The following is a 25,785-nucleotide window of genomic DNA, read 5'->3' on the forward strand; positions in this document are numbered from 1 at the left end:
GGCTTGGTCTTGCAAATACATTTTGTTCCATCTAAATAAATTGGCACTCAACTTCTAATGTGTTCAATGCTCTCTTGCCACGGTTTCATGGCGCACTAAAAAAGTGGTAACGCAATGGTTTGGTTTTGAAGTGGGGATTTGTAATTAGGACTACTCTATCCTAGTGTACCTCTTTGAAAGGCACCTCTCCTGTTCAGGCCTTCAACTCACCTTCCCCTTTGTAAGGAAGTGATTGCCACAAATAAATGTATCTGCATTGGCTCAAAAAGGGGTTCCATAAATCTAGGGTGGAATGCATTACGGTTGCATGTAGGAACCACTGTTCTTGGAGGAATTATTCTTAAGACCCTCCATAATGCCTAAATGACTGGGATTACGAATGAAGATGAATGTGGTCTGTTCCGCATGCAAGCAGCTACTTCTTGGTAAACGTAGCCAGATGCATGTGTATGCCAAGCATGCCTTTAAAAAGTGTAGTGAACAAAAAAGAACCTGCATCAACGAGTTCAGAGGTTCTGTCTATTTACACTGTGAGGCACAAAGTGGTTGCACTTTGCCACGTAACAGGCTCTTTTTGTGGGCTTCTTGCAAGTTTTAAATGGAGCCTTCTGGTAGTTTAAGGTCTCTAAATTCAAGGACCTTAGACATCAAATTTGTAAGTTAATTTCTCGGAGGTATGGATATCTTGGGTGACCATGCTGGGTTAGCAGACCCGTTAACGTTTCTCATATGGTGGACAGATATTTTTAGAAGTACTAAGGATCATGGCTGTGGGGAAATGGGGAATATCATATGGTGTAGTTGTGTGACCCACTGTGTAATACACTTACCAATCCCTGAAGGACCCCTAGGTTTAGTCTGGCGAACCCTCAGCTCAACCCTGGGTTACTGAGGCTCTGAGCAGCAATAGCACCAAAACAATTTAAGAAATGTACTGGACACACCAAAAATAGGACACCAATGAATAAAAAGAATTTGAACACTAAACAAAAAGATCCACCGGAGGAGGGTTGAGGAGATATAGATTCTACAAGTGTAGGAAGCGGGCTCTGTATAAGGTACACCACTAAGTTGTTATATTGTGCACAGAGTCCAGAGATTCCCCCAGAAGTGTAAACCCAAAGTGCTCTATTTTTGGGGGGGTGGGGGGTGGGCAAGCAGCCTTAGGCCTAATACAGAGGAGTGCAAGACATTTGTTATGTACACAGCGATTAATAAATACCACAACTAAAAAATGAGATCCACACCAATTTTTGAAAACTAAGCTTCTTTCAACATTTATTTTAAGACCAAAATGTTCGCAAAAAGGTAAGTACGTTTTTCAGAAAAAATACTTCATACTTTCAAAAGTGAACACAGTGCAATTTTCATTTTGTTAACCTACGGGAGGAAAACAATAATGCAGTTTCACAGCTAAGTACATGACTTACAAATCAAGTTTTCGGGGTTTAAGGTCAGCACCTGGCCAAGTTCAAGTTGGGACCAAAGGTTCATCACCACTGGCACAGGGGCGGCAGGATGCAGAGGTCAGTCGAGGTTGAACACCCAAAGTTAACCGATGGAGACTGTGGGATTGAAGATGCGCTACTCACAGGTGAGTAAAGCAGTTCCTGTGATTGATCTCCTGGAATTAAGGTAAGCAGGGGAGAGTGAAGGGGTGGGTGGGGTGGGGTGGGTATCCACAAGGCAGCACCAAGCTTACACCCACACCGGCACAAGGGTGGCCGGATGCAGAGTGCCAACACGGAGCATAACGCTCTTCAATGGAGGAGATTGGTTTCAAACAAAGGCTGCAGGTTCAGGCCAGGAGGCTGGACGAAGAAAACCACCTGCTGCCCAGGTAAGTAAGGATGCTAGGGGACGTAGGGATACCAATGGTTGAGGTCCACAGAGGCTTCGGGTGCAGGGGCGCCCATAGGCATCGGAAATCTCTTATTAGGCAGATCGCAGTTAGAGAGAGAATTGAAATTGAGGCTGCAGGCGTCGAGGTGGATTCCAACAGGAGTCAGCCCATGGTGAACTCTGGCTCAGAAGCGCTGGGGAACCTTCGCAGGACGGGTAGGCCACTTGGACTCTGGCAGTGGATGTGAGGTGCAGAGGTGGATCCGGAGGAGAGCTTGCGGTGCCTCAAGGCAGAGTTCTTTTTCTTTGAAGATGGTTTCTTCTGGACAGGCCGCTGTCCACGGGAGATTTAGAGTCGTAATTGAAGGTAGGAAGTCCTCCCAGGGTTTTGGAGGTCACTGGGCCTGCAGGACGAGTTGTCTTTTTGTAGCAGAGAAAAGGTAGCAGACAGGCCGTCAGGGCTTGCGCACAGTCAGTCACTAATCCTTTTATCGTGCTGGCGTGGTTCTTGGACGTCCCGGCTTCTTAGGTCATCGTAGATCTGATATCAGGGTCCTGGATTCAGTGAAGTCATCTTGGTACTGGGAACTCTAGTGGTCGCGTTTCCGGCCCATGTACTACCTATGGCTTCCGTGGCACTTACACTATGAAGTAATAGACTTAAATATTGTAGAGGCAGATCAGCTCATGCAGATATGCCTACACCGGACATATAGTGCACCCTGCTGTGAGAAAGTGCCTCTTGACATGGTTAGCCCCCACTTTTGGCCTGGTATTTATGCAGTTTTGATTGTAGTGCACTCTGTCCTTGACAGCCAGGACCCTTGTGCCAGGGTTTCTTCCCTAAAAACGATTCCACAATTGGCCCTTCAGGCCCCCTGCAAGTCCGTAGTAAATATGTACCTGGGTACCTAGGGCATTGGGACTGACTAGGGTCCCCTACCGACCTCTCACGTAGGCCAGGCAGACTACCAATTGCAGCATGCACGGCCTGGTGTAGACAAAACAATGTCACCACTCTAGCAGGCCTTCCAACCCTATGACAGGGTGCACTATACCACAGGTGTCAACATATCGGATATGCTCCTTATTTACGGCCATTTGGAGAGATTCTAAATGCCAAGGAAGCCATAGAGAGTACATAGGCTGGAAACTCGACCGCTCTAGTTCCACAGCACCACAATGGCTTCCCTGAACACAGGATTGTTTGGTACCAAACTAATCCTTTCAATAAAGCCACACTGATGCCAGTGTGGGATTTATTGAAACTTAATCAGAGGGCACCTTAGCAATGCCCCCTGAAAACCCTCTCACAGTCGTGTGGTCACAGACTGGCTCGAAGCAGCCTGCCATCACCAGACAGGTTTCTGGATCCCCCCGGGTCGAGAGCCTCTGCTCTTTGGGACCAGAAACTATGCACATCCTGGGCAGAGGTGTCTCCCCCTCCTCCCCCAGGATGGGCACAGTGCTCGAGAGAGAAGCTTCAAAGGTCTGCTGCCTTTGTAATGTGACCCCCACCCCCCCAGCCTCTGCTGCTAGGAGCAGGAGTCAGCCTCCAGTTTACACCCCCACTTTGGACAGGAAAACCGGCAGTTCTTAAGAGGATAGTGTGAGAAAGTGGCTCTGTATATACGGTTCCCAAATAGGTACAGGGTGTACAGAGTCCACAGTCCCAGAGGTTTGGCAGAGGCTAAAGTTAGATAGAACCTTACTCTCTAAAGTGGTAGCTCGGTCGAGCAGTAAGGCAGTATCAGAGGACAGAGTAAAGCATTTGTTGCACACACTCAGCCAGCAAATGGTCTCACACACTCAATAACTGAACTCTAGGCCAATGGTTTATATATAAAAAATACATGCTTGTTTTATTTTAGAACCAACAATAGGTATTAAAATATACTTTCTCAGAATGAGATGCTTTATATAAATACTTTTGCAATATGCAATTGACTTTTGTAGAAAGCTACAAGTGGTTGCAATAGGCAACACAATTTTAAACAAAATAATGCATTGAGTTCAATGGAAGTTTCAAGTTATTTGCCACGGATTACTTTTGGAATTCCAGGACTGGATCCTAGATTCAGTCCTGGGTCAGTACTTGGAATCAAGTGATAAAAGTCAACTTAATAACCGTGATGATTTTTAGACAATATTTTGCTATTTTATAAGTTGACACTTAGGAAAATATTTCATAGAAAACAGTCAATGATACCCTATGGCAGAAAATTCAAGTTGTAGGTATAGTATGTTCTCGTTACTTTTGTAATCCAGTACTGGGTGTCTAGACTCAGTACTGGGACCTTTATCCAAAACAGGTAAGTAATTACGTTTTCAGATATAAGATTTTTAAATAATATTTAAAGACTGCAGAAATTGACACTTAGAAGAAATTTCACAGAAAAACAGTCAATGATTTCCTATGGGAGAACATTGGGTTAGGGGTGAGTACAGTTGTAAGTATTTTTTTTTAGAGTCCGGGCTGGGCACCAAGATCCAGCACTGGGAGCTCACCTAAGAGCAGGTGAGTATTTGTTACTCGGCTGATTTTTGGTGAATATTTTAAGTTTTGAAAAGTCCACACTTCGAAGAAATTTCAGGAAAAGCCTGTCAATGTTACCATATGGAGAAAATTGAGTTATCGGTTTAGAGGCAAGTACTCGACTGGCAGAGTTAAGGTTCTGGGCATAGACTCGGGGGTCTCCCAGGGTCAGGTAGGTACAGGTGGTTCACCCTCAGCAGCACAAGGGCGGTTAGGCCCAATGTTATCCTATGAGAGGTAGGGGGGCCTTGGTTGGTGGATGCGGACTAGCAGGCCACGCGGCTGTGGGAGCTGGGCTCTTGGTCACTTACTCAGGGCAAGTGGGGAAGTAGATAGGTGTAGAGGTTGCACTGCCAGGGCCACTCTGGCGGCTGGGTGCAGGGTGCTTTTGAGCCTTGGGGCGCTCAATTGATTTCAATGGGAAATCTCCGGTTTAGAAAAAGACTGCAAGCTCGGTGACTAGCATTCTTCAGGTGCTACCACCACTTCGAGAGGCAAGTTGGGGGATAGGTAGGTACCCCGGGATTGGGCACAGGGGGCCGTGGGGCGCCGGGTGCAGGGGTGCCTTTTGGTGTCGGGAAATCTCACCCTCTGTTGATCGCGGTTGGGGGGGCACCTTGTTCTGAGCCTGCAGACTTCAGGAGTGTCGAGGGAGGTCCTTGGGTGCCGGACTCGGGGTCACAGTCGCCGTGGGGTCGTCCTCGTGGTCTTTGTTCACTCCGGCACAGGCCAGGCTTGGCTGGTGCAGAGTGTGCGGGGTTCGCGATTCGGGGCTGCTGCCAGGGATTACAAGTAGATTTTGAGCAGAGCCTCTTCTCATGGGAGTCCCAGGGGTTTAGAGTCAAAAGGTAGCCAGGTCCTCCGGGGTTTGTGAGGTTGCTGGCCACAAGAGATGCCGGGTTGGAGCAGGAGCAGGTTCGAGGGTCAACAGGCCGGTAGGGCTGGGGCCAAAGCAGTTGGTGTCTTCCTCATCTTACCAGCTGCAGGGCAGGTCTTCTTGCTTCTAGCTCTTCTTAGGATTTTGGAATCTGGAATCTGGGGAAGGAAGGTTCAGGGTGCCCCTAAATACTAGATTTAGGGGAGTTACAGGTAGGTGAAGGGCAGGGACCAATGGGCCCCTGTCCTGGGGTGGGTACACCTCCTATCCTGCCTCTCCGGTGGGAGGGGTGCAGTAGCCTAATACTGATTGGGCAGGGCTCCCCATCTTCAAGATGGCGCGAGCCCGGGGATGTGCTTCACCTCGCCTCCCCCACCTGAGGGGTGGGGTTTGCAGGCTGGCACATCCCTGTCCTTATTTGGGGTTTCCGGCCAAGCTTCCCACCAGAGTGGGGGTTGCAGTGGCCTGAGGAAGCTCACAGAGGCGGCATGCCTTTGAAGCTTCCCCCTGCCCATCCTGGGGGAGGAGATTATGCACCTCGACCAGGATGTGCATTGTTGCAGACCCAGGAGAGCAGGGGCTCTCCTACCCAGGGGTCCAGCAACATGTCTGTGTGGCAGCCTCAGAACAGACGTGGATTGTAGGTTAGGTTTCAGGGGGCATCTCTAAGATGCCCTCTGGGGTGCTTGGTACATTAAATCCCACACTGGCATCAGTGTGGATTTAATGTGCTGAGCAGTTTGATACCAAACTCGTATGCAAATGTCTTTGACCAACTTATCCATAGCGCATTCCCTTGGGACCGATGATCTGGTTGTCTGGATGCGAAGGGCTGGCATTTTGCATTCTTGTGTGTTGCAAGTAGGTATATTTGCAGAGTCCCCATTTCTGGAAAAGCTTCTCTATTTCCAGCTGGTTGAGCTCCCATGATGCCGACGTCTGCCTGCTGAGTCGGTCTGCTTCCTCATTGTCCTTCCCCGGGAGATGTATTGCTAGTAGGTCTATTTTTAGTGGGATGGCCCATCTCCATATTTCCTGTGCTAGCCCTGATAGTGCCACAAATTGTGTTCCTCCTTGTTTGTTGATGTAGAACATGGTGGTTGCGTTGCCTTTTTGGACTAACACCCTGTTCCCATATAGCTCTGACAGGTTTTTAAGGCTAGGAACACAGTCTTTAGCTCCAGGTGGTTGATGTGTCTGACCGCATCTTGCTGTGACCATAGACACCTCACCTTGAGCATGTTCATGTGTGCGCCCCATCCCAGCTGGGAGGTGTCCATTGTGATGGTCACTGTTGGAGTTGGTTGTGTGAATAGCTTCCCCAGAGATATGTTTTCCTTCTTCCACCACGCTATTTCCTAATTCACTGCGTGTGTGACAACCACAAGATCTTCCCAACTCCCTGTGACCATTCCTGCTGGATCCATTCCTGGAATGGTCGCATATGTAGTCGGATATTTGGGACTAGGTGGATGCATGATGCAATCATCCCCATCAGCTTGCTCGCCGTCCTCACTGTCAGAACTTGCCCCTTGTGGTAATGACGCGTTTCCTTCAGTAACGCCAATGTTCTCTTCCTGCTGGGGAACACTTTGGCCTGTATGGTGTCGATCTCTGCCCCTAAGAATATCTTGATTTGTTCTGTTGATGATTTCTCCCAATGGATCAAGAAAACCAGTCTTGTCAGTGTTAGTATGACCTGCTGGATGTGCAGTTTGCATTGGCTGTACGAACTTGCCTTTACGAGCCAGTCGTCGAGATAGAAGTATACGTGTATTCCTTGCCTTCGTAGGTGTGTTGCGACAGCTGCTAGGTATTTTGTAAACACCCTTGGATGCGGATTTCAGGCCGAATGCCAGTACTGTGAACTGGTAGTGGCTTTGGTTGATCACAAACCTTCGCAGGCGCTTGTGTTTGTGGTTGATGAGGATGAGTAAGTATGCGTCCTTTAAATCTATAGTAGCCATCAAGTCCCCTAGTTGTATTTGCGGTATTACCTCTTGTAGGGAAGTCATCTTGAACCTTTGAGTTCTTATGAATTTGTTCAGGAACTGTAGATCTAGGATAGGTCTTAGTGTTTCGTCCACCTTTGGCACCAGGAAGTAAGTTGAGTAAACCCCTTTGTTCCTTTGTTTTTTTGGTACCACCTCTAGTGCCTCCTTGCTGAGCAGATCCTGCGCCTCTAGCTGCAAGAGAGAGAGCTCCTTTGCAGAGTGTCTTGCTTCTTTGTTTTCTGTTCGGAGGCTGTGTTTCTAACTTTATACAGTATCCGTATTGTATAAGGTTTAGTATCCATTTGTCCGATGTGACCTTCCTCGATTCCGGGATGAAGTCTTATTCTTCCCCCTACCGGTGTTGAGTGTTCGAGGTACTGCTCGTCGTGGAACGTTCGGCTGCAGTTCTTCCTTATGTCTTTCCGCCCACCCAGAGGTGTTGCTAGGGTGGGGGCCTGTTCCATGTTGGAGTCACTTGGTGGAGGGCTGCTGGCCTCCTCTTCGTGTTTGTCCTCTTCCGTTCCCGCGCCCTTGAAAGGACTGTCCCCGGTACTAGTACTGCCAGTTCTGTTGCCCCTGCTGCTGGTGGCCTTGGTAGCTTTGCTGGGACGTTTGGTGAGATGTGCTAGGCACGTTGCCTCCTCTACCACCCGGTCTTCTCGTGGGTGTGCCTCTTCTCATTCCTCTGAACTGCAACGCTCCCATGGACCTTGCTGTTTCGTTCTTCTTGAGCTGTGTCAACTTGTCGTCCACTGGTGTGCCGAACAGTTGCTCTCCATTAAAGGGTGTATTTAAGATGTTACTTTGTACCTCTGGCTTGAATCCCGAAATTCTGAGCCATGCGCGTCTTCTCTCAGTCACTTCTATCATCATTAGCCTTCTCAAGGTTTCTGCAGCATCCAATGCCGATTTCAGGCATGTGTTCGCCATGTTCTTTCCTGCTTCTACCAGGTGAGCTGCCCTTTGTTGGTACTGGTCTGGTAGATGCTTTAGCAGCTGCCCCACTTCATCCCAGTGTTGGTATGCGTGCCTGTTGATCAGGGCATTCGAATTTGCGATGCGCCAATCTATTGCCACATTTCTCTCCACATTTCTCCCTGCGAGAGCCATCCTCCTGCTCTCCTTGTCTGGAGGTGGTCCGGCATTTGTGGGAACATTAGCCCTCTTCCTAGCCGTTGCTGCAATTATGGAGTCAGCTGGCGCTGACCCTTGGATATATGCAGGGTCCTCTGAAGAATGTTTGTACTTCTCTGTCCTAGGTGTCACAGCTTTGCATACTGCTGGCTCCTTGAAGGCCTCTCTTCCCTGGTCCAGCACACTAGGGAGCATGGGCAGGAATTGGCTCCTAGTCTGTTGAGGCAGTAGAGTTTCCAGGAGGAAACATGCCTTGGGCTTCTCCTCCTTCATTTTCACTCCATAAGTTTGTGCAGCCTTCTGTACGACCAGGTTATAGATCCCCATGTCGTCTGGCGGCGAGGGCCTCGAAGAGTAAGTGTCTACGCCTTCTTCGGTCGATTCTGCGTCGAGGTCTTGCCATTTCCACGTCTTGTGCCTCCGAGGACGTAAAGTCCCGGTAGGATTGCAGCTCTTAGTCGCCATCTCCCTCGAAATAGTAGTAGTCTTCTCCCAGTTCCTCGACTGGTTCGGGGCGTTTTCGGTGGTTCCGCGTCTTCGTCATCCCTTTCGACTTCGAACGCGGGATGGTGTATTGACCCATCTTCTCGTCGAAGTCCTTTTTCAGCTGTAGGATGCACGCCATTTCGGCCTCGAGCCTCCTCTTCTTCCTCTCCATCTCGGCAGCATGTTCGCGTGGAGGGTTGAAGCGCTTCTCTTCGAGGCAGTCGACGACTATGTCGGCCCTTCTTTCCTCGGTGCAGAGGTGTCCTTCTCGAGGGCAACCTTTGATGTCTGAGGGTTTTCCCAGATTGGGACTCCTTTTCGAAGGATCCGCTCGGTTGACTGTCCCTGGAGGCTGTTGCTTTTGTCGAGTGTTTCGGCGGCAGAGCTCCTTTCGAGGACTTAACTTCACCTCTACGAGTGTCGCCCGGGGCTTCACTCTTTCGAGTGTCGCTTGGATGTTTAGGGGTCGCCGACTCCCTTACCTCTTTCGATGTCTCCTTATGGACCTCGACGACCGTGCAGTCCTCCGGTGATGTTGTCATCTTCTCCACTGGAGAGGCCCAAGTATTGTAGCGTTGGAGGTGGCCCCTGCCCCTGCATGTTGTGGTTTGCCCTTCTCTGCCTCTCCCTTACTCTAAGGGTCTTGGGTGTAAACGCAGAGCAGGCGTTGCAGTCTTCACTTCTGTGGTCGAGCGGCAGGCAGAGGTTGCAGACTGGATGCTGATCCTTCCGGGTGTACTTGTGGTGGCAATTGGTGCAAAACTTGAATGGTGTTTTGTCCATCCCCGCGCTCAGTGAGTCCCCTGTGAGCGCATTCTCTGAACGTTGAGGTTTTGTTTGTTAAAACTACTCCTTCGTCGCTCCGGGTACCTGATCTGAAGTCCGGTGTAGTTGAACTTTTTCTTCGTCGATTCTTTGATTTTGCTGGATTCCTCTTCCAAAACTCTGGAACTGTTCGGCAACGATAACGGCGGAAAAAAGAATCTGAAGATAGCGACCAAAGGTGGGAGCTTCCGCAGGAAGCGCGCCGATGTCACGAAGGACACCAAATGGTGGGACGTCGCCGCCCACCCGGGCCACAAACATTTTTTTAAAGAGAAAATACTACGATTCCGGACCCAACCACAAGATGGCGGAATAATGCACAGCATAGTGAATCCAGAAAGAGTCACGCTGCAAAACTAAATAGTTCAGGTAGGTATGGCCGGAGGCATGCTGGCCGTTGGTGCGACAGCCACCGGTGCAATGAAAATTGTCAAAAAACATTTCATCTCCCCAAACCTAGAGGAGCCAAAACACTTCCGGTAAACCGCTCCATCTAACCACCTATTACAGTGGTGCAACAATCTTAAAGCAATGCTGTGGTTGCTGCTACTGAAATAAACCAGGCTTTTACTGTGAGGGACACGTGCTTGATACCTACCGGCATCCAGCAGCTTGATGATGGCAGTGGCATTTTCATGGTCAAGCATGATGCTATCAAACCAGTGGTTCTCCATCAGGTACATGAAGACATTGAGGCGATTGCGGAGGCCACTGGCAGCCTCCTGTTTTCGTTTGCCCACCTCATCTGGGTGATACTTGGAACGAAACCTTTGCACCAGAAACGGAAAGGAGGGACACGTCAAAACAGAGGAATAGGTAGCAAAAAAAACAAGACAGTCTTGACAAGACAGAAGAGACAAGAAACACAGCAATAACCAAACTTTATTTTTATGCAATTAGATAATTTTTTTTGTAGAGCCAAGCGGAGACCACTTTCTACCATTCTCAGGACGCTGGGCTCACATTAACACTGTGTTTAAAGCAGCAAGCTATAGAAACCAGATACCTTGGACAAAAGTTTGCCTTTAGTAAGGGACACAACAAGGGCCACCCACTCTCATCCATGATCTTAAAGGCACATTAGTTTATGTTAGGCCTCGACAGCATGTCTAGCAACACCTCCCGCCCTAAACTAGGCCACTTTCCCCATCCAGGATAAAAATGCTTTTTCATGAGGCCCCAACACAAGTTAGACTCCCCTCTTGCCACGATGCCCAGACGCTAAAGTTCGAAGATGTGGCTTTAAAGCAGAGTGCATCCTTTCCACGGAGCAAAAAATAGCTGCAGATTATTCAACACTTGTGAAAGTATCCACTTAAATATGGAGAGATGACCAAAGGCTAGACATGCATTAAAAATAGTCAATCCCAGACTGGATGCATACCTTCAAACAGTTAGATAAGATGCATTGCTTATGTCACCTAAGTATGTTAGAGTAATAGTCTGGAGTATAGAACGCTATTTCCAGTGGGTGACCTGTACTGAAGGAGACTTAATGCCAATTAAAAACAGCTCAGGGAGGAGAAAGCGAAGGGCGCTGAAGGTACAAGAGACTTCGGGCAGGATAACACAAAAATATTTCAGGGAAAATGTAGGGACCGACAAGGTGATTCTAGAAAGGCGCTGTGAGTGAAAATGAAAAGACACAGCAATCGAAATGGGGCAATGTAGACAAGAAAGGCAAGAATGAAAGGAGAACAGTAGATTTGTCCAAGGTAGAGAAATAAAAAACACAGCTGTACTCATATGGCCGATCACCACACCTTTTAATGGTGGGTTGTGGGGAGGACATAGGTCAGAAACAAATCATGAGATTTTAAAAACAGAGGTATAGGGGAGAAACCAAACAAGGAGAGGAGGAAATAAGGCTGTATGCTCTGTTCTCTCACAAGGTTACTTCTATTCCTGCCTCAAACAATGTCCCTTTACTGCAGGAAGAAGCATTCTGTTCCCCAGGATGCCCTCCTCCCATTGTGGACAGATGTATTTAAACAAACTATTATGCTTTGTGTTTGGTGATCTGGGAGAGATACAACAGACAAAACATTCCCTGGGTCAGAGGCACATCTGGCTCAGCGTTAACAAGAGTCGAGACAAAGTGTTGGGACCTCATGCAGACCTGAAGTCAAATCTGACATGAAACTCCACTGTCCTGAGCCCACCCAGTAATCCCATTGGTCCATCAAAACAGCCAACACCGATCACACCAATGTATGCCAGATAATAAAAGCATTAAACACAACTTTAAAGTCATTGCAAGTTAACAAACAGTAAAATGAAAAAAAACCTCTTACTCCATCTTTACCTTCGGTATTCTGCGGATTTAGAGGCGAGGTCAGACAAATAATAAGTTACATGTTTTTCATACTTATGGACCTCCGACTGGCTGGTTTCAAGCGCAACACGGTCTCTCTTCAGATATTTGGGGGTTAAAAAACGTTTTGCCGTCTCCGAGCTGTCTATCTACTTCCTCAACACTTATTTTGTCTAAACACTGCATTGTGCGCAGTGCATGCCCTATCTAGCTAAAAAAAAAATTGGACACCAAAGATGGCACAACTGCTTCAGGATGCGGGCGGCAAAATCTGCTCCTGTTTTCTGGCTTTTGAGGGGAAAAAAGTGGTCATTAAACATCAACATCAAAGACAACATAAAACTAGGAGAGAAATCTGCAGGTGAAAAGGGGTTGAGTTGGGAAAACAATGAGAAGGGAGTCAAAGAACAGAGGTGGGTGAATCACAATTGTTATAAAGGCCAGATGGATTGCACAAATCAGGAGCTTTGGATTGGTGTGCATTTGCCAAATAATTCTACCCCATAAAATCATTTTGGTACAACATTTCAACCCCCTCCCAAGAAGTATTGAACATCTGAAGTTTAAACAGGTTTTCTGTGCCTTCCATCAAAGAAGTTCCACCTTTGAACGCATCTCCTAGGTATGAAACACTACGAACACTTGCTGCACCCACAAATCGTACACATCCGCTCAAAGCCTGGTTAGTCATTAGTTTTTCACTCCTGCTTCCTAGCTCCATTTTTACGGAGGTCACTTTTCCAAATGACATGCTAAAGATAGTAAAGGAGATTTACTTTTAGAGGAATGTCTGGATAATACAGTCCTGCTTATCTTCTACATTTCTTCTTGCTGGAAACCCCAACACAGTAGTGCTACAAATTAGTTCACAGTAGATTAATCATGGTTCAAGGCCCACGCTCCACGCATGAGCAATTTGTTACAACTATGTAACTTTTCCCTGTTGCCCCTTAATATCTTATCCCTTCCAGCAACATGAGAGTCCCACTCCAGCTGGAAAAATTCTCATCCTTTTGAGTTGCATTTCAAACGCATGACTTTTCCACTGATCTCTCGTACTTCCTTCCGTGTTTAGCTCAGGTTCACCCATGCTCTTCCTTCTCCAACTGATCCATTTTGTCCTTGGTCCCAATCTGACTACTTCAATCATCCTGATAATTAAACTCCTTCCTTTTCACATTTCATGCACTAGTCGGGCACCTCTACAACCCCCAACTGTAACTTCTCCCTAGTCACAATCACTTATTTCCCAATTTTAAATCCCTTCTCTCGATCTCACCCAGTCTTTTGTACCACTCATTCAACTTTTTCCTCCTTTGCTGTTATTTTTCTCCTAGTTACATGCCGCTACGTTCTCCATCACAACTAGTTTACCTTTACAACTTAAATGTTCCATGCCATATCAATCACCTTTACACTCAATCTTCTTTCCTCTCAGAGCCGCACTCCTCACAAATTACATCATTATCGCCACCCTGAGAATTCACTTATCCCACCAGTTTCTACCTTTGGTCACATCATGAAACCCCTGTAACACCAAAAAAAAAAACACCAAGTACCTAAAAGGAGGGTATTGGGATTATTTGAGAGGGCATCAGTTAAAGAGTAGAAAATCGGGTGGAATATTCCGTAACGAGTAAGGTCTTTGAGCTCTACAGATTAGAACCACAGCAGATTTTTGCAGTTAAAGAAAAGTCAGGCCCTACGCATGCAACATTATAGTGAAGATTTTTTTCACAATTTACCACCATGAGGTTATTGTAAAAAAAAGGAAAAACACTGAGGCTGTGTAGCCCAAGACCTCACCAGGGTCAAGGGCCACAGTGCAAGAGGAAGCTGCGTGGCCGGATCTGAAGCCATAGTGTTTTCCAAACCCTACTAGTCCTAAAAGGAACTCAAAGGGGGCTGGATAAGAAGGGAGAATGCATTGGGTTTTCGCACATCAATAGCAAATCTGGTGTTTTCTTTTTTGCATTCTTACTCTCACTGGCAGTGTGCTAGTTCAACATGAAATATTCCTTCAGTCAATCTTTGGAGAAATAACTGAGGAGCAACAATATCCACACACCAACAACTAGGGGACTCGAAACCAAAAAAAGCAGTAGTGCAAACAAATGTTACGTTTAGACATCTTTGCGCAACATTCAAATGGCAATTATTTTAGTTCTTTTTAAGAGTGTCCTCTATGAAAAGCAATAACATGGAACTACACTCATTCTGGCAAAATTAGGCCTTAAGGCACTTACAGATCTAGTCCTATTCCCATGAGACAATATTGCTTGGAGAGATTCCTTATTTTTCAACTCCCAGAAACTAATATGGAGATTTTAGCTCCTTTTCAAATTGGTAATTGATACGCATATATGCTAGAGATGGGATTTCATGGCCTGCAAAGGGCATGCAGCCAGCAGACTGTGGGAACAGGGATCGAAGTTTAGCCTGTACACGTGGATGAAGGCTTAAGCTGAAGATTGCTTGACACAAAGGGCACCAGATTCAGATTCGGATAAAGCTTTCTTCCACGCCAGTCTTCCTCTTGCCACAAACATTTGCAGAGGGCACAAGATACAAATAGCCTGTTTTACTATCCCACTTCCACTGCGACACATCCCTAAGATCTAAACCATAAGCCACTCAGCAGTATTTTTTCACGTAATCATCTGCTGAATAAGGTTGACAAAAAGTTTCATCCAAGCGGATCAAAAGTTATTCAGCACACACAGTGTAATGTTGTATCAAACACTGAGTGGCCACCTTTGGTTGTCGATTACTACCAGGAGTCATTTTAAGAGGTGACATTGATGCTACTAAAGTATTAACATCCCTAGTTGGACTGGGTTTGTGTGACTACAGCAGGAAACTCAAACCTTAAATACTTATATGCATGACAAAAGAGGCTTTTTGGTGCTACATAATTTAACCAAGCCCGTCTCATAATGTGTTCCTACACCACAGAATACTTCTAGTGACCCTTCTGAACTCCATCACCCAACAGCTGAGTAGGTATTCAGTGAGGACATCCTTGTGAGGACGCCAACATAACTTTACTTCCTGAACCTCCTTCCTACTGTAGATTTTGAACCATTTTAATTACAGAGACTGCTAGGACGCAGGGGTGTCGGTCTTACATACAGCACTGGAGGAGAAAAAAAAACACATTCTGAGCACACAGGCATGCAAAAATGTTGTGCGACTGGGATGATGTCCAAGGAAAAGTAGGGCCAGGAGGCGATGTGGACAACAGCACAGAGATTTAGGTGGGTCTTACCATTCTTCATCCTTGTGCGCAAGGAAAAAGTCCTGCATCTGTTGGCGGCGAAAGTCCAGCTTGTAGTCATTGTAGCGTTTGACGGCCTCCGTCTCATCCACAGAGTCATCCAGGGACAGAAGAAACTCCTTGAAGCTTTTCATGACAGGCGCAGGAGGCCCGATGTCCATTTCTGCAAGATTTCCCAATCTGGCATAACAAAAGGGAGAGGGATCAGTTTCACTGAATAATGTGTTGCCTTTTGTCATGTTAGAAGTATTAGGTAGAGCTTTGTTTAAATAAGACATTCCATCTACGGTCATTTTGTTTTTTGAGCAGTCCAAACACCTTTGACAACATCCACAGACTACACTAGAAGCAAAATCTCAAAGTATAGGTGTAAACAGGTCCAAAGATGAAAACTTGGTGCTGATGCCGAATACATGGGAAAGGAAAATACAGTAGAACATTTTAAGAACGAGATTACAACAAACTTGTGAATATTTATGCAGTCAATTTACATCAAACAACCTTTACTCTAAGCTAAATGTTTGAGGGTCAGACGTGTCTACTACACTAGCAGAGCATAGTTAACCTGTAACCAAATGTGCAGTTTGAATGAGTTGTGTGAAATCATTTAGGTCTGATAAGTGGCAAACAGATCAGTTATATCCGTGTCCCAGTTTTTATAATTATTAGCTATTTCTGTAAGTCCTCCTTCCAACTCTGGTTACAAATTTTACTGGATACTATTCTCGCCTTGCCTACGTTTGCTCTATAGCACTCCATAAACAAAAACAGAGAAACAGAGAAATAAATAGGTTTCACCCACAAATTATGGTGTGAGAAGTGCTCCCTCTAACAGCTCCCAAATCGGAGTGGCACAATCAATGACAAATCAAGAACAGTGATCACGAGCCGGCCTAATTATTCTAGTTTTGAACACGGTGGGTCACATTATGCCAAAGTCGGAGTAATGCCAGAGTAAGAATGGAACGTTCCCAACTTCAAAACATCATACACAGCTACATTAGACTTCTATGACTGCAGAAGTACGATAGATCCTCTGCACGGAGGGTCACGAGGCTGCAATCTGAATAACCATGACATTCATTATCTGTCCACAAACAAGAACAGACCACAGCAAGGCAACAGACGGGTGCAACGTAACAGGTCACAAAAATCATGGAGTAGTTTAAAGATCTACTTTAAAGAATAAAGACCTAGAAGGAAAAAAAAATTATAAATGGGAAAGAATTAGAAGGGAGCAGATTATAACCATTATCTGCGGAAAGTGTTTTTGCTGTTGCTAGTTTATCTGCATCTTCTAGTAATTCAATAGAAAGCAAGTTACTACGCCTGGTTTGTGCTCGTCAGCTGAGCCGGAGGTCATTACCCCAGCCCGACTTGGAAGAGGTCTCATTTCTCCCATTAGGTAGGAAGCAAGTTCCAACTGCCCAAAAGCAACTGCAGTAATTCTACAGAATCTGATGCTGTGCTGTAATGCTATGTGGGTGCCTCAGACCCAAACGTTACCAAATAACTAAAAAAGCATTAAAAATGCAATAGGTCTCGTCTTTTATGAAGTTAAAGCCATTTGCTTTGCTATACAATACCATTAGCAAAGCAAATGGCTTTAACTTAATCAAAGCGAGGCCTATTGCATTTTTAATGCTGGTTTTATTAGCCGTCTCCCACAAGTGCTTCCCCCCACTTAGTGTTGCTTTCTCTCATCCCATCCGCTTATTCTTCCTGCGCGCTATTCTCTCCTTTTCTTTGGTTTGGTTTCTGGTGTAAAAAATCATTTTTTTCTGCCATCCTAGATCAGTACACATGGTACCCATGTCATTCTGCTGGCGCGCACATGTTCTGAGGCATGCTGATGTCAGTGGGATTAAGACAGCCGCAATTGCACTTTCTAAAACATTTTCTACTAAATGTTCCTTTTACAATGCAGCACAGCACCCCCCCTAGCCTGTGAAGCATCACCAGAAGCAATTGGCAAATCCATTCGGTCCTAAAGGTGAGGCCCATTGGCTGTGTCCATGCTGGTTAATGATTTCTTGTGGTTTCTGGACATGTACACGCTCCACAGCATACATTACACTAGTTGCACAGTGATGTTGTGAGCTCATTAATGATGTCGGTTGAGGCGTCACCAGTGGGGATGTGTGAGGTCATAAGCAGTGCATGGCAGGGGCATGAGTTGTTAACTATAACTGGCCAATCTTAGGAACTATTAAGTTTTATTTTATAAACCGAGCTTATCGTTTAGTAAGATTTTTTTTTAGTTCGATTCTTGGATATGGCTCTGGGCGGGTGAAAAGTTACTTTTTCCATGTGGGGCATCCGCATGGCAAAGCAGGGAGGTTGCATCGTGCGGAGGCAGCACGGAGGAGCAGCAGTGAGGCAGCAGGGCACCGGCTGCTCAGAACAGTGGCGGCACCTCACGATGGCACAGCAGCAAGGCAGCAGACTAAAGAGGCTCCTTGGAATAACGGAGGCATCCTAGCGCGGTGGCAGCGTTGAATAACAACCGAGGAGTGATATAAAAGGGAGGGAACACAGCAGAACACGGAGGCTGCCCATAATAAGGGGGGGCAGCACAGCAGGTGGGAGTGTAGGTTACCAGCATGAAAACAATGAGCCAGCAGAGAGTGACGGCAGGGAGGCCAAAAGCAAGGAGGGGCTCAGAATTATAGGAAGACCGCACAGTGGGAGGTGACACAGAAGTGAGGCGGCACTGCTTACACGCCAGGAGGCCAGGCAGGAAGACCGCAGTGAGGCAGCGTTTCAATCAGGCAGAAGTAAATAAGAGTCTGGAGGCAGGAGAAGAGAGGAGTAGTTAAACAGCAAAGAATAACAAAGGAGGGAGGAATGTTGAAGTCACCGAGCAGTGCTAGCCGTACACAGGGGTAGCATGGATAGCCTCGAGGAATATTAGCGTTACATGCGACGCTAGTAGAGGCGGACAAGGGGCAGCTGGATGGGAAGCCGTAGAGGACATACAGAGCGTTGTGCGAAAAATATAGTGCGTGGCAGCTAATGAAGGGCAGTGCGTAACGCCGCAAGTGAGCGATCCAATCTCGGTGGGCGGGACCAAAAGTGGACAGGGTGGTAACAAGGAGGGACTAAGAAGCCTTCTTTTCACTCGTGAGCCTGCGTTTCACATCAATCGAGTACACAACATTAGACTTGTGTCAAGCAGTTGTTTTACATGCCGTTTTCATCTTATGAACTGAACCCCGAGCGCCTATCTGCAGAGCACAGTCGATTTTAAGGACTGATCCCCGCAATGGCTGCGGGGTACCGCTATCCAACACTAACACAACAGCTCTACCAAAGGGCACAGTCTGCACCGTGCCAGTTACCTTTTCATCGCCCTGCCTACAAGGATGCTGTGATATGCATGCAGTGATGTGCGTGGCGCCCACAGTACCTCCTGAATTGGAATGTGGAAAGGATGCGGAAGTTCTGCAGAGAGAGGAAGCCACAAGGAGATACTTGCTCTGCGGGCAAATTTTGTATCAGCACACCCGCGAGGGGAGGGAGCCCTGCCTTAGGGAGAGAGCAGCAGTTCACATGGGCCATCTCAAAGGGCCTTTCCCAGACTCCTCGCAACCACGATGAATGAAATCAACAATTCGCCTTGCCCGGGAATACTGTCCCGGGCACATTCTATTTGCGAAGCACAGATCGCGTGATAATAAATAGTAATACATATAAAACGTTACGTTTCCACAACAAATCCCTCGTGTGCAGTGCGGAGTTGTGAAGTGCGCCGCAGCACTCGTGGCAGTGTGCTGCGAAGGGCACCGCACGCTGCTCTGGTTTTCATTGCAACAACAGCTCAGTCAGTGAATGAAACACCGTAGTAGCCCAGAACCTCCAGAGGAAGAAAATCAATGTTGGGAATGAAATGATGAGACTGGTGTAAGACGAGTCTATGAATATATGTTTTTTCCCCCTTCACTGTTCATTGAAAATTCTGAGCATGAGGTGGGGTGAGGTGCGCTAAAAGATGAACCTGGGAATTGGGAGAAGCACTGGCGAAGCGCCGCCTGCGGGGAGGGGCGCAGAGGAGCCCCCCCTGCAGTATGGAGTATGGAGCTGAGCTCAGAGACTGAAATATCAGCGGAGGATCGCTCACTGTACTGCAGACAGATTACTAACATGCAGTGCAAATGCAGGTAGCCGGCACAGGCTGCAGGACAAACTTGGCGATGTACAGCTCCGCCACGCTGGGCACACGCACCACTTACCCGGGCTTTATTTGATCGTGATCTTTGGGAGTGATGCACAAAGAGCCATCGCCGAGAAATATCCGAAATGTTTTTATCGTTTCCCGAGGAGGGATTTGATGGCTCTCTTCTGAGATTGGAATGGAGTCCAAGAGCAGGTTTATGATCCAAGGGGGATCTGTACAGATGTGGATTTTGCTTTAATATTACATTTTGCCAAGAAGCATTTTCAGCGGACATAGCTTTTCACATGAGCCATTGGATGCAGCTTGCGCTTCCGCTGGCTTTTACTCCAACCTTATTGACATACAGAGCGTTGTGCGAAAAATATAGTGCGTGGCAGCTAATGAAGGACAGTGTGTAACGCCACAAGTGAGAGATCCAATCCTGATGGGTGGGGCCAAAAGGAGACAAGGTGGCAACAAGGAGGGACTAAAAAGCCTCCTTTACAATCAGAAGCCAGCGTTTTGCATGGAAGATGACGCTACCCAATTAAACAAATGGGCGGGGCTTCAACTCCGCCTCCGAGAGCTTCGGATTCTGTACCGATTCCAAGAAGCTCTTGAATGCCGAGAGCAGCGCATGCACCAGCAGATACCTAAAAAGGGACTACAAGCTCAGGCAGAAATCTACATCTCAGCTGCAAGCCCTTTGATTCTCAGATGGTGGTTATAAAAGATTTGCTGGAAGGAAGAGTAGCCCCGCAAAAGGACACACTTGCTACAAGCAGGGTGTAGATAAAGGGTACAGAGTATTGAGACAGCTGATGAAACCTTGGGAGAAGGAATGGTAAGCTAAACTTCGAGTCTGCAGGTGGGATCAGTCATTTTGAAGTTGACACTTGCCCAGTCATTCCCCAATTCGTTTTTTTTCACGAGTGAGGTTCTTCCTGCTGTTGGCTCGAGAGTTATGTTATAACTGGGTGTTAGACCTACGTCTAAGGGGGTAGCTTGGCTCAGGTCACTTGGCTCATCACTCCATTTGGCTTTTCAGGCCTGCATCCCACTCAGCTCGCAATCCTGCGCCACATCACTCAAAAAGAACACTACACCGATTTTTGTACAAGAGTTACTGTAAACTTTATAACATTTCTTTTCTGATCAAGATTCAGTTTTCAATTTGACATTACAATTGGAACCGGTTCATTTCATTTGCATAAGAACCTCTCTCTATTGTCCAAGGTCAAACCTGTACGTTACGGTACTAGATAAACTTGTCTTACTCTACAAGAATCCTCAATTCCACATGACAACAATGTACCTTATACTTGCAGAGGAAATAACAATTCACTCCAAACAATACGTTTCATACAGTAGTCTTGGAATCGCCCTTTTAGCTTCTCCCACCCCGGATAGGGAGACCTAGTCACATTTCTCCATGGCGTACTTTCAAATTGCCTTTCAAAAGAGAATTTAGTCCCCTCAAAATATTCGATCCGAGGGTTTCCCTCACAGCTGTACCCCGCCTTCTTTCTTATTAATCAACCCACAACAGTTTCATGAGCATGGGATACAATCCCCAATTATCACTGGCTGAGAGATTTTCCCTCCCCACACTGAGCAACAGGACTGTATCCCCCAATAGTCAGTTCCAGTCACTTTCTTCGTGCTAGTCGCCGAGTGCTGGTGTTCCCCAGGAACTGAACCCCCCCTCCCGGGATACCCTGCTTACTGTAATCGCGCGGACCGACCTGCGCGTAGTAGGGCACAATCCTGCACAGGAGGAACCAGTTCCCGGGTGGCCGTCCTTACAACCTCCGATGGGGAAATCCTGTCATACGGTTAGAGGGCGTCTCACTAGGCCCCTCCCCGCTGAAATACCTCACCCGGCGCTCACTCATACAGCGGATGTCCTCTGTTGCCACGGGCCTTCCCCTCGACGCTTCCTGGCTTTACACTCGACAAGCGCTCCCGCCACTGCCGACTGCAGCGCGACTTGCGGGGGCGCGGCCCTGACTCCGTCAGGCTCTTTCACCGCTGCGCAACTCGTGGGGGGTGCGGCCTCATCACACGGCTGCTGGGAGGGGCGGCACTTCTGTTGGCCCGGCTCACGTGACCCAGGGGACAGCCTCACAGCCAGTTACGAGTCAGTTTCCTGGCCGCCACTTCTCCAAGCAATTGATCGGCGCGATGACAGCTCTACACACAGCTGACGCGCGCGATGGACGCAAGCCCCATCAGAGAGTCCCAGCACCCCACCAGCCTTCACTGATCCCTCAGGACTCCACCGGGGTCTCGCAGATAGGCCCACGCCTCGAATCCACAAAGGTGAGGAACTTAGATCGGCCAGGCGGGCAGGCAGAGATTAAGGGGCTTGGCTCACAGCAGATCAGATGGGCAGAACCACTAGCCCGGGGAGTATTTAGCACAACTCCCTGCCCTGAAGTCCACGATGGGGCGCTGTCGCTGACGCCACTGGGGGGGAAGTTTTGGATTCCCAAATGTCATCCAGGGAGGTCTAGGCAGTCCCAACGGCAATTCCCACACGGAATCCCTCTTCAGGCCTCCAGGTTACGCTAGGGATCCTTAACCAGAACACAATGCCTCCCAGGGTCGATGGCTGAGTTCAGGGATTGGTCAAATGATAGAGGGTGATGTTAGCTGAGTAGGGGGTTCGCGCAGACCCTAGGGTCTGTCCTCTCCCAATCCCGCGCAACCACCTCACCACTCAGGTGCCTCACTCCTGACTACTCCACAGCCCAGCTTGATTCTAAAATGGCCGCCCCCCTGTCACCTCTACTTATCACCTTGGGCTGGACTTGCCAGAGGGGTCCAGAAGGTTCTGGAACCTCCCATGGCAGTCATGGCCCGGGTGCTGAGGTGACAGTTGGAGCCACCATTTTGTGAATCCTACCTTCCTCCTCTATCTACCTCAGTGGAGCACCTTGCGCCTTTTTCTCATGTGAGGTGGAAAAGGCGCCCAGAACCTCTACATCAGCACCCCAAAAAGTTTGGTAGACAGAAAAAAAATGAGAAGGGGACAAGGGATAAAAATAATAAAATGAGGAGGGAACTGCCAAAGGGCTGACAGGTCTAACACAGGGCATTTAAAGGTAAATTATTTTATGCATCTAGACGGGGACCCCCTCAATATTGAGGATGGTGAAAGTTCAAATTAGTTATTGAATAACATTTGTTTTGACAATCTCTCCGAAATACATATTGTAGGTTTCAACCCCTGCAGCTTTACCCAAACCCTTTATGCGGGGTCCGCTCACCGACCGATAGTTTACGATTATGTTTGAAACCAGAGCTGAACAGGGCTCGGACAGGTATCCAGGGCTCGGACAGGTATCCAGGGCTCGGACAGGTATCCAGGGCTCGGACAGGTATCCAGGGCTCGGACAGGTATCCAGGGCTCGGACAGGTATCCAGGGCTCGGACAGGTATCCAGGGCTCGGACAGGTATCCAGGGCTCGGACAGGTATCCAGGGCTCGGACAGGTATCCAGGGCTCGGACAGGTATCCAGGGCTCGGACAGGTATCCAGGGCTCGGACAGGTATCCAGGGCTCGGACAGGTATCCAGGGCTCGGACAGGTATCCAGGGCTCGGACAGGTATCCAGGGCTCGGACAGGTATCCAGGGCTCAATGTTGCCATGAGGTCCCGAAATACTGGCAACCACAAATGATTGTCCAGTCAAGTGTGAAGGCAACTGCAGACCCTTGAATATTTCACATTCCATACTGAATAATGAACCCTAAACAGAAAATATATATAAGGCAACTCAGAATTTGTGCACCGACATTACAGCTCGGCAAGTGGAAGTGCCCTTTGAAAGTAAGTGATCAAGATAAAATGTAAGCCTGTATCACACATTTTCAACAGCGATGATTTAAAAAAAATAAAAAATCTTTTCATGCAAGGTCATCTATGCACTACTCTCCCCACCCTCCTTTCCACACAGTCATTGCACCAGAGAGAAGAGGTGAAAGATGTGGATAGATTAAGTATAATAAACTACAACTTTTTTGAAGGAGCAGCCACAGATGGCATGGTCAATGCTTTTGTTTTTCATCATAAACACAAATCTGAAATCTCTAATCTTTTCATATATTTTACTTAGGAAAACAAGTACACAAAAATCAAAAACCAAGTCCGGAAGCAGAGGAAACTGGGATTTTGAGGCAGAAATCACCCCACTTTTGGGCTGGAATTTAATGCAACTGTGACAAAATAACTGGGTTCCTGCTAACCAGGTCCCTCGGGCCAGTGTTTCCCCCAAAACGAGTTCCCTGATCAATTGATCCCCACTTGACCAGGCCTTTACCACCTCTGCAAGTCCCTAGTAAGTGGTACTTCTGGTACCTAAAGCATAGGTAATAAAGAGGGTCCAAAAAGCTGCAGCATATATTGTGCCACTCTAAGGGACCCAGCACCAATTCACTCAGAATGTCACTGCAGGCTGTGTGACAAGGTGCTCTTAAAAATCAAAAGATGACAAAACAAACACCCTGTTTGCCATCTCCCCTAACACTGCACGTAATATTTGTAAGTCACCCCTACAGCAGGACCAAGAGCCCTAAGGCAGGGTGCATCATATTACATGTGAAGACATATCTGCATAAGCAGATGTGCCCCAGTGCTGGCCCATTCTATTACTGACAGTACAAGTGAACAGGGAAGCGATTTTAAGGTATGTACTGGGCACTGGTCAGAATGAATTTCCTAGCTACAGAATGGCTTCACTGAAACCTAGTGTGTTTGGTATCTAACACCTCATATTAATAAACCCACTCCGATTCCAGTGTTGGATCAATACATGCACCCCCTGAAAGCCTACTGACCTCTAGTGTGTTGACTGACTGGCTCTGACAAGCCTGCCACCACAGACGTGTGTCTGACCCCCCCTGGAGGTGAGAGCCAATGCTCACGGGAGGTCGGAAACAAAGGCTGCTCTGGTAGGATGACTAGTCATCTGCATATCAAGGCTGGAGGCATCAAAGGCCTCCACCCCCTGTGATATGCAGCCCTGGCTTCCCTCAGACAGGGGAAACCACCCCCTGCACTGGGCCCATTTGGCGGTGTTATACAGCTGCGCGGCCTGGAAGACTTCGTGAGAGAATGTTGGTGAATGGAATGCTCATTTGTGAGAGAGTCAGTTGGTGATGGGCTGAGCTGCAGTGAGGCTGCTCCTGGTGTGGCGCTCATCTTGTAACATCCTACTTGAATAAAGATACCTGAAGATACTAAGTGGACCAGTCTACTTTATTCTAACAGGCACCAGCACAAGAGGGAAAATTATCTAGTCAGAAGGCGTGTTCACCCTCCGGCTAGTACCACCCCCAAGGTGGGCTTCCTGAAGTGAACAGGACTAGGACATTTCCACCATTTTGGTTTTTGGTAGAATTTGGTCCTCTGGGTCAGGGTTATGCCAACTTCCCACAGGAAGTGGTCATATAGAGGGTGTAGTCACCCAAAAAGCAGGTAGTCCATTGGCTAATACCCAACAATCCCTGCAACGCCCTTAAATAGAGTATTTAGGTGGCGCCCTTAAATAGAGTATTTAGGTGGCACCCCTAAGGCCAATACTTTACAACTTTAAACGACTGCTGACCCGCAAACAGAGGAGCACGACTGCCTTTGCACCAACCTTGCAAGCCTGCCTGCTGCACCAGACCCTTGTGGAGCAACTTACTCGTCCTGCCACTGTGCAGAATACAAGAAACCCGGAGGGGTGCCAGTGCATCGCCAATCACATGAAAAAAAACCTGGAGTAGACCCCTCCAGCCGCAGGAACCAAAGAAGCAAGGTCTTGGTTACTGTCCTGCCACCTACGGGAACTAACGACGCTGCAGCTACCTAAGGAAAGGCCACAGTGCACCTACAGGTTAGATTCATCCTCCCTTCAAGTGTGGGGATGCCAGGACCGACCGAAGCTACGCAGTACCAATACCTGGGGTACCGGAGACCTTGCAGCATCCAAGGCTTGTTTTGTCTAGTTCAGACACTAACGCCAAGGAAGACAGACCTGCACATCGAGGGACTTCAGAAACAGCAAGATCCACATCAATAGTGGCCCAGCTGTCATGTTTGTCCCTTTACTGCAGGACAAAGAAGTGAGCCATCGACCGCCGCTACCCAACACCTCAAAGTACCTCTGCATTAGCACTCCACAGCCAGAGTCCAAGGGAGGTGGCTGTGCTAACGAGGTCCCAAGACGCACAGGAGCCAAGTCAACCCTTGGGTTTACTCAGGCTGGACTTCCATTCACTGCCTGCAGCCTCTCTCTACAGGCCCCTTCCAACCGAAAGTGACTCTAGCACATGATCCAGACACCAATGCACACG

The 25,785-nt window shown here is 47.7% G+C and overlaps 1 protein-coding gene across 2 annotated transcripts in view; it reads right to left on the reverse strand.

Moving 5' to 3' along the window:
• The window catches only part of SRRT (serrate, RNA effector molecule), a 160,147-nt gene that overhangs the window by 90,075 nt on the left and 44,287 nt on the right, over window positions 1-25,785 (reverse strand). For both annotated transcript variants that reach the window (XM_085638184.1, XM_085638185.1), the window contains 2 exons: window positions 15,277-15,465; window positions 10,293-10,462 (listed from right to left, as the gene is read on the reverse strand). In XM_085638184.1, the coding sequence (XP_085494310.1) occupies window positions 10,293-10,462; window positions 15,277-15,465 (359 nt within the window). The remainder of the gene's footprint in view (window positions 1-10,292; window positions 10,463-15,276; window positions 15,466-25,785) is intronic.

Source organism: Triturus cristatus, chromosome 12, assembly GCF_964204655.1.
Source record: "Triturus cristatus chromosome 12, aTriCri1.1, whole genome shotgun sequence".
In the NCBI taxonomy this organism is placed as follows: domain Eukaryota; kingdom Metazoa; phylum Chordata; class Amphibia; order Caudata; family Salamandridae; genus Triturus; species Triturus cristatus.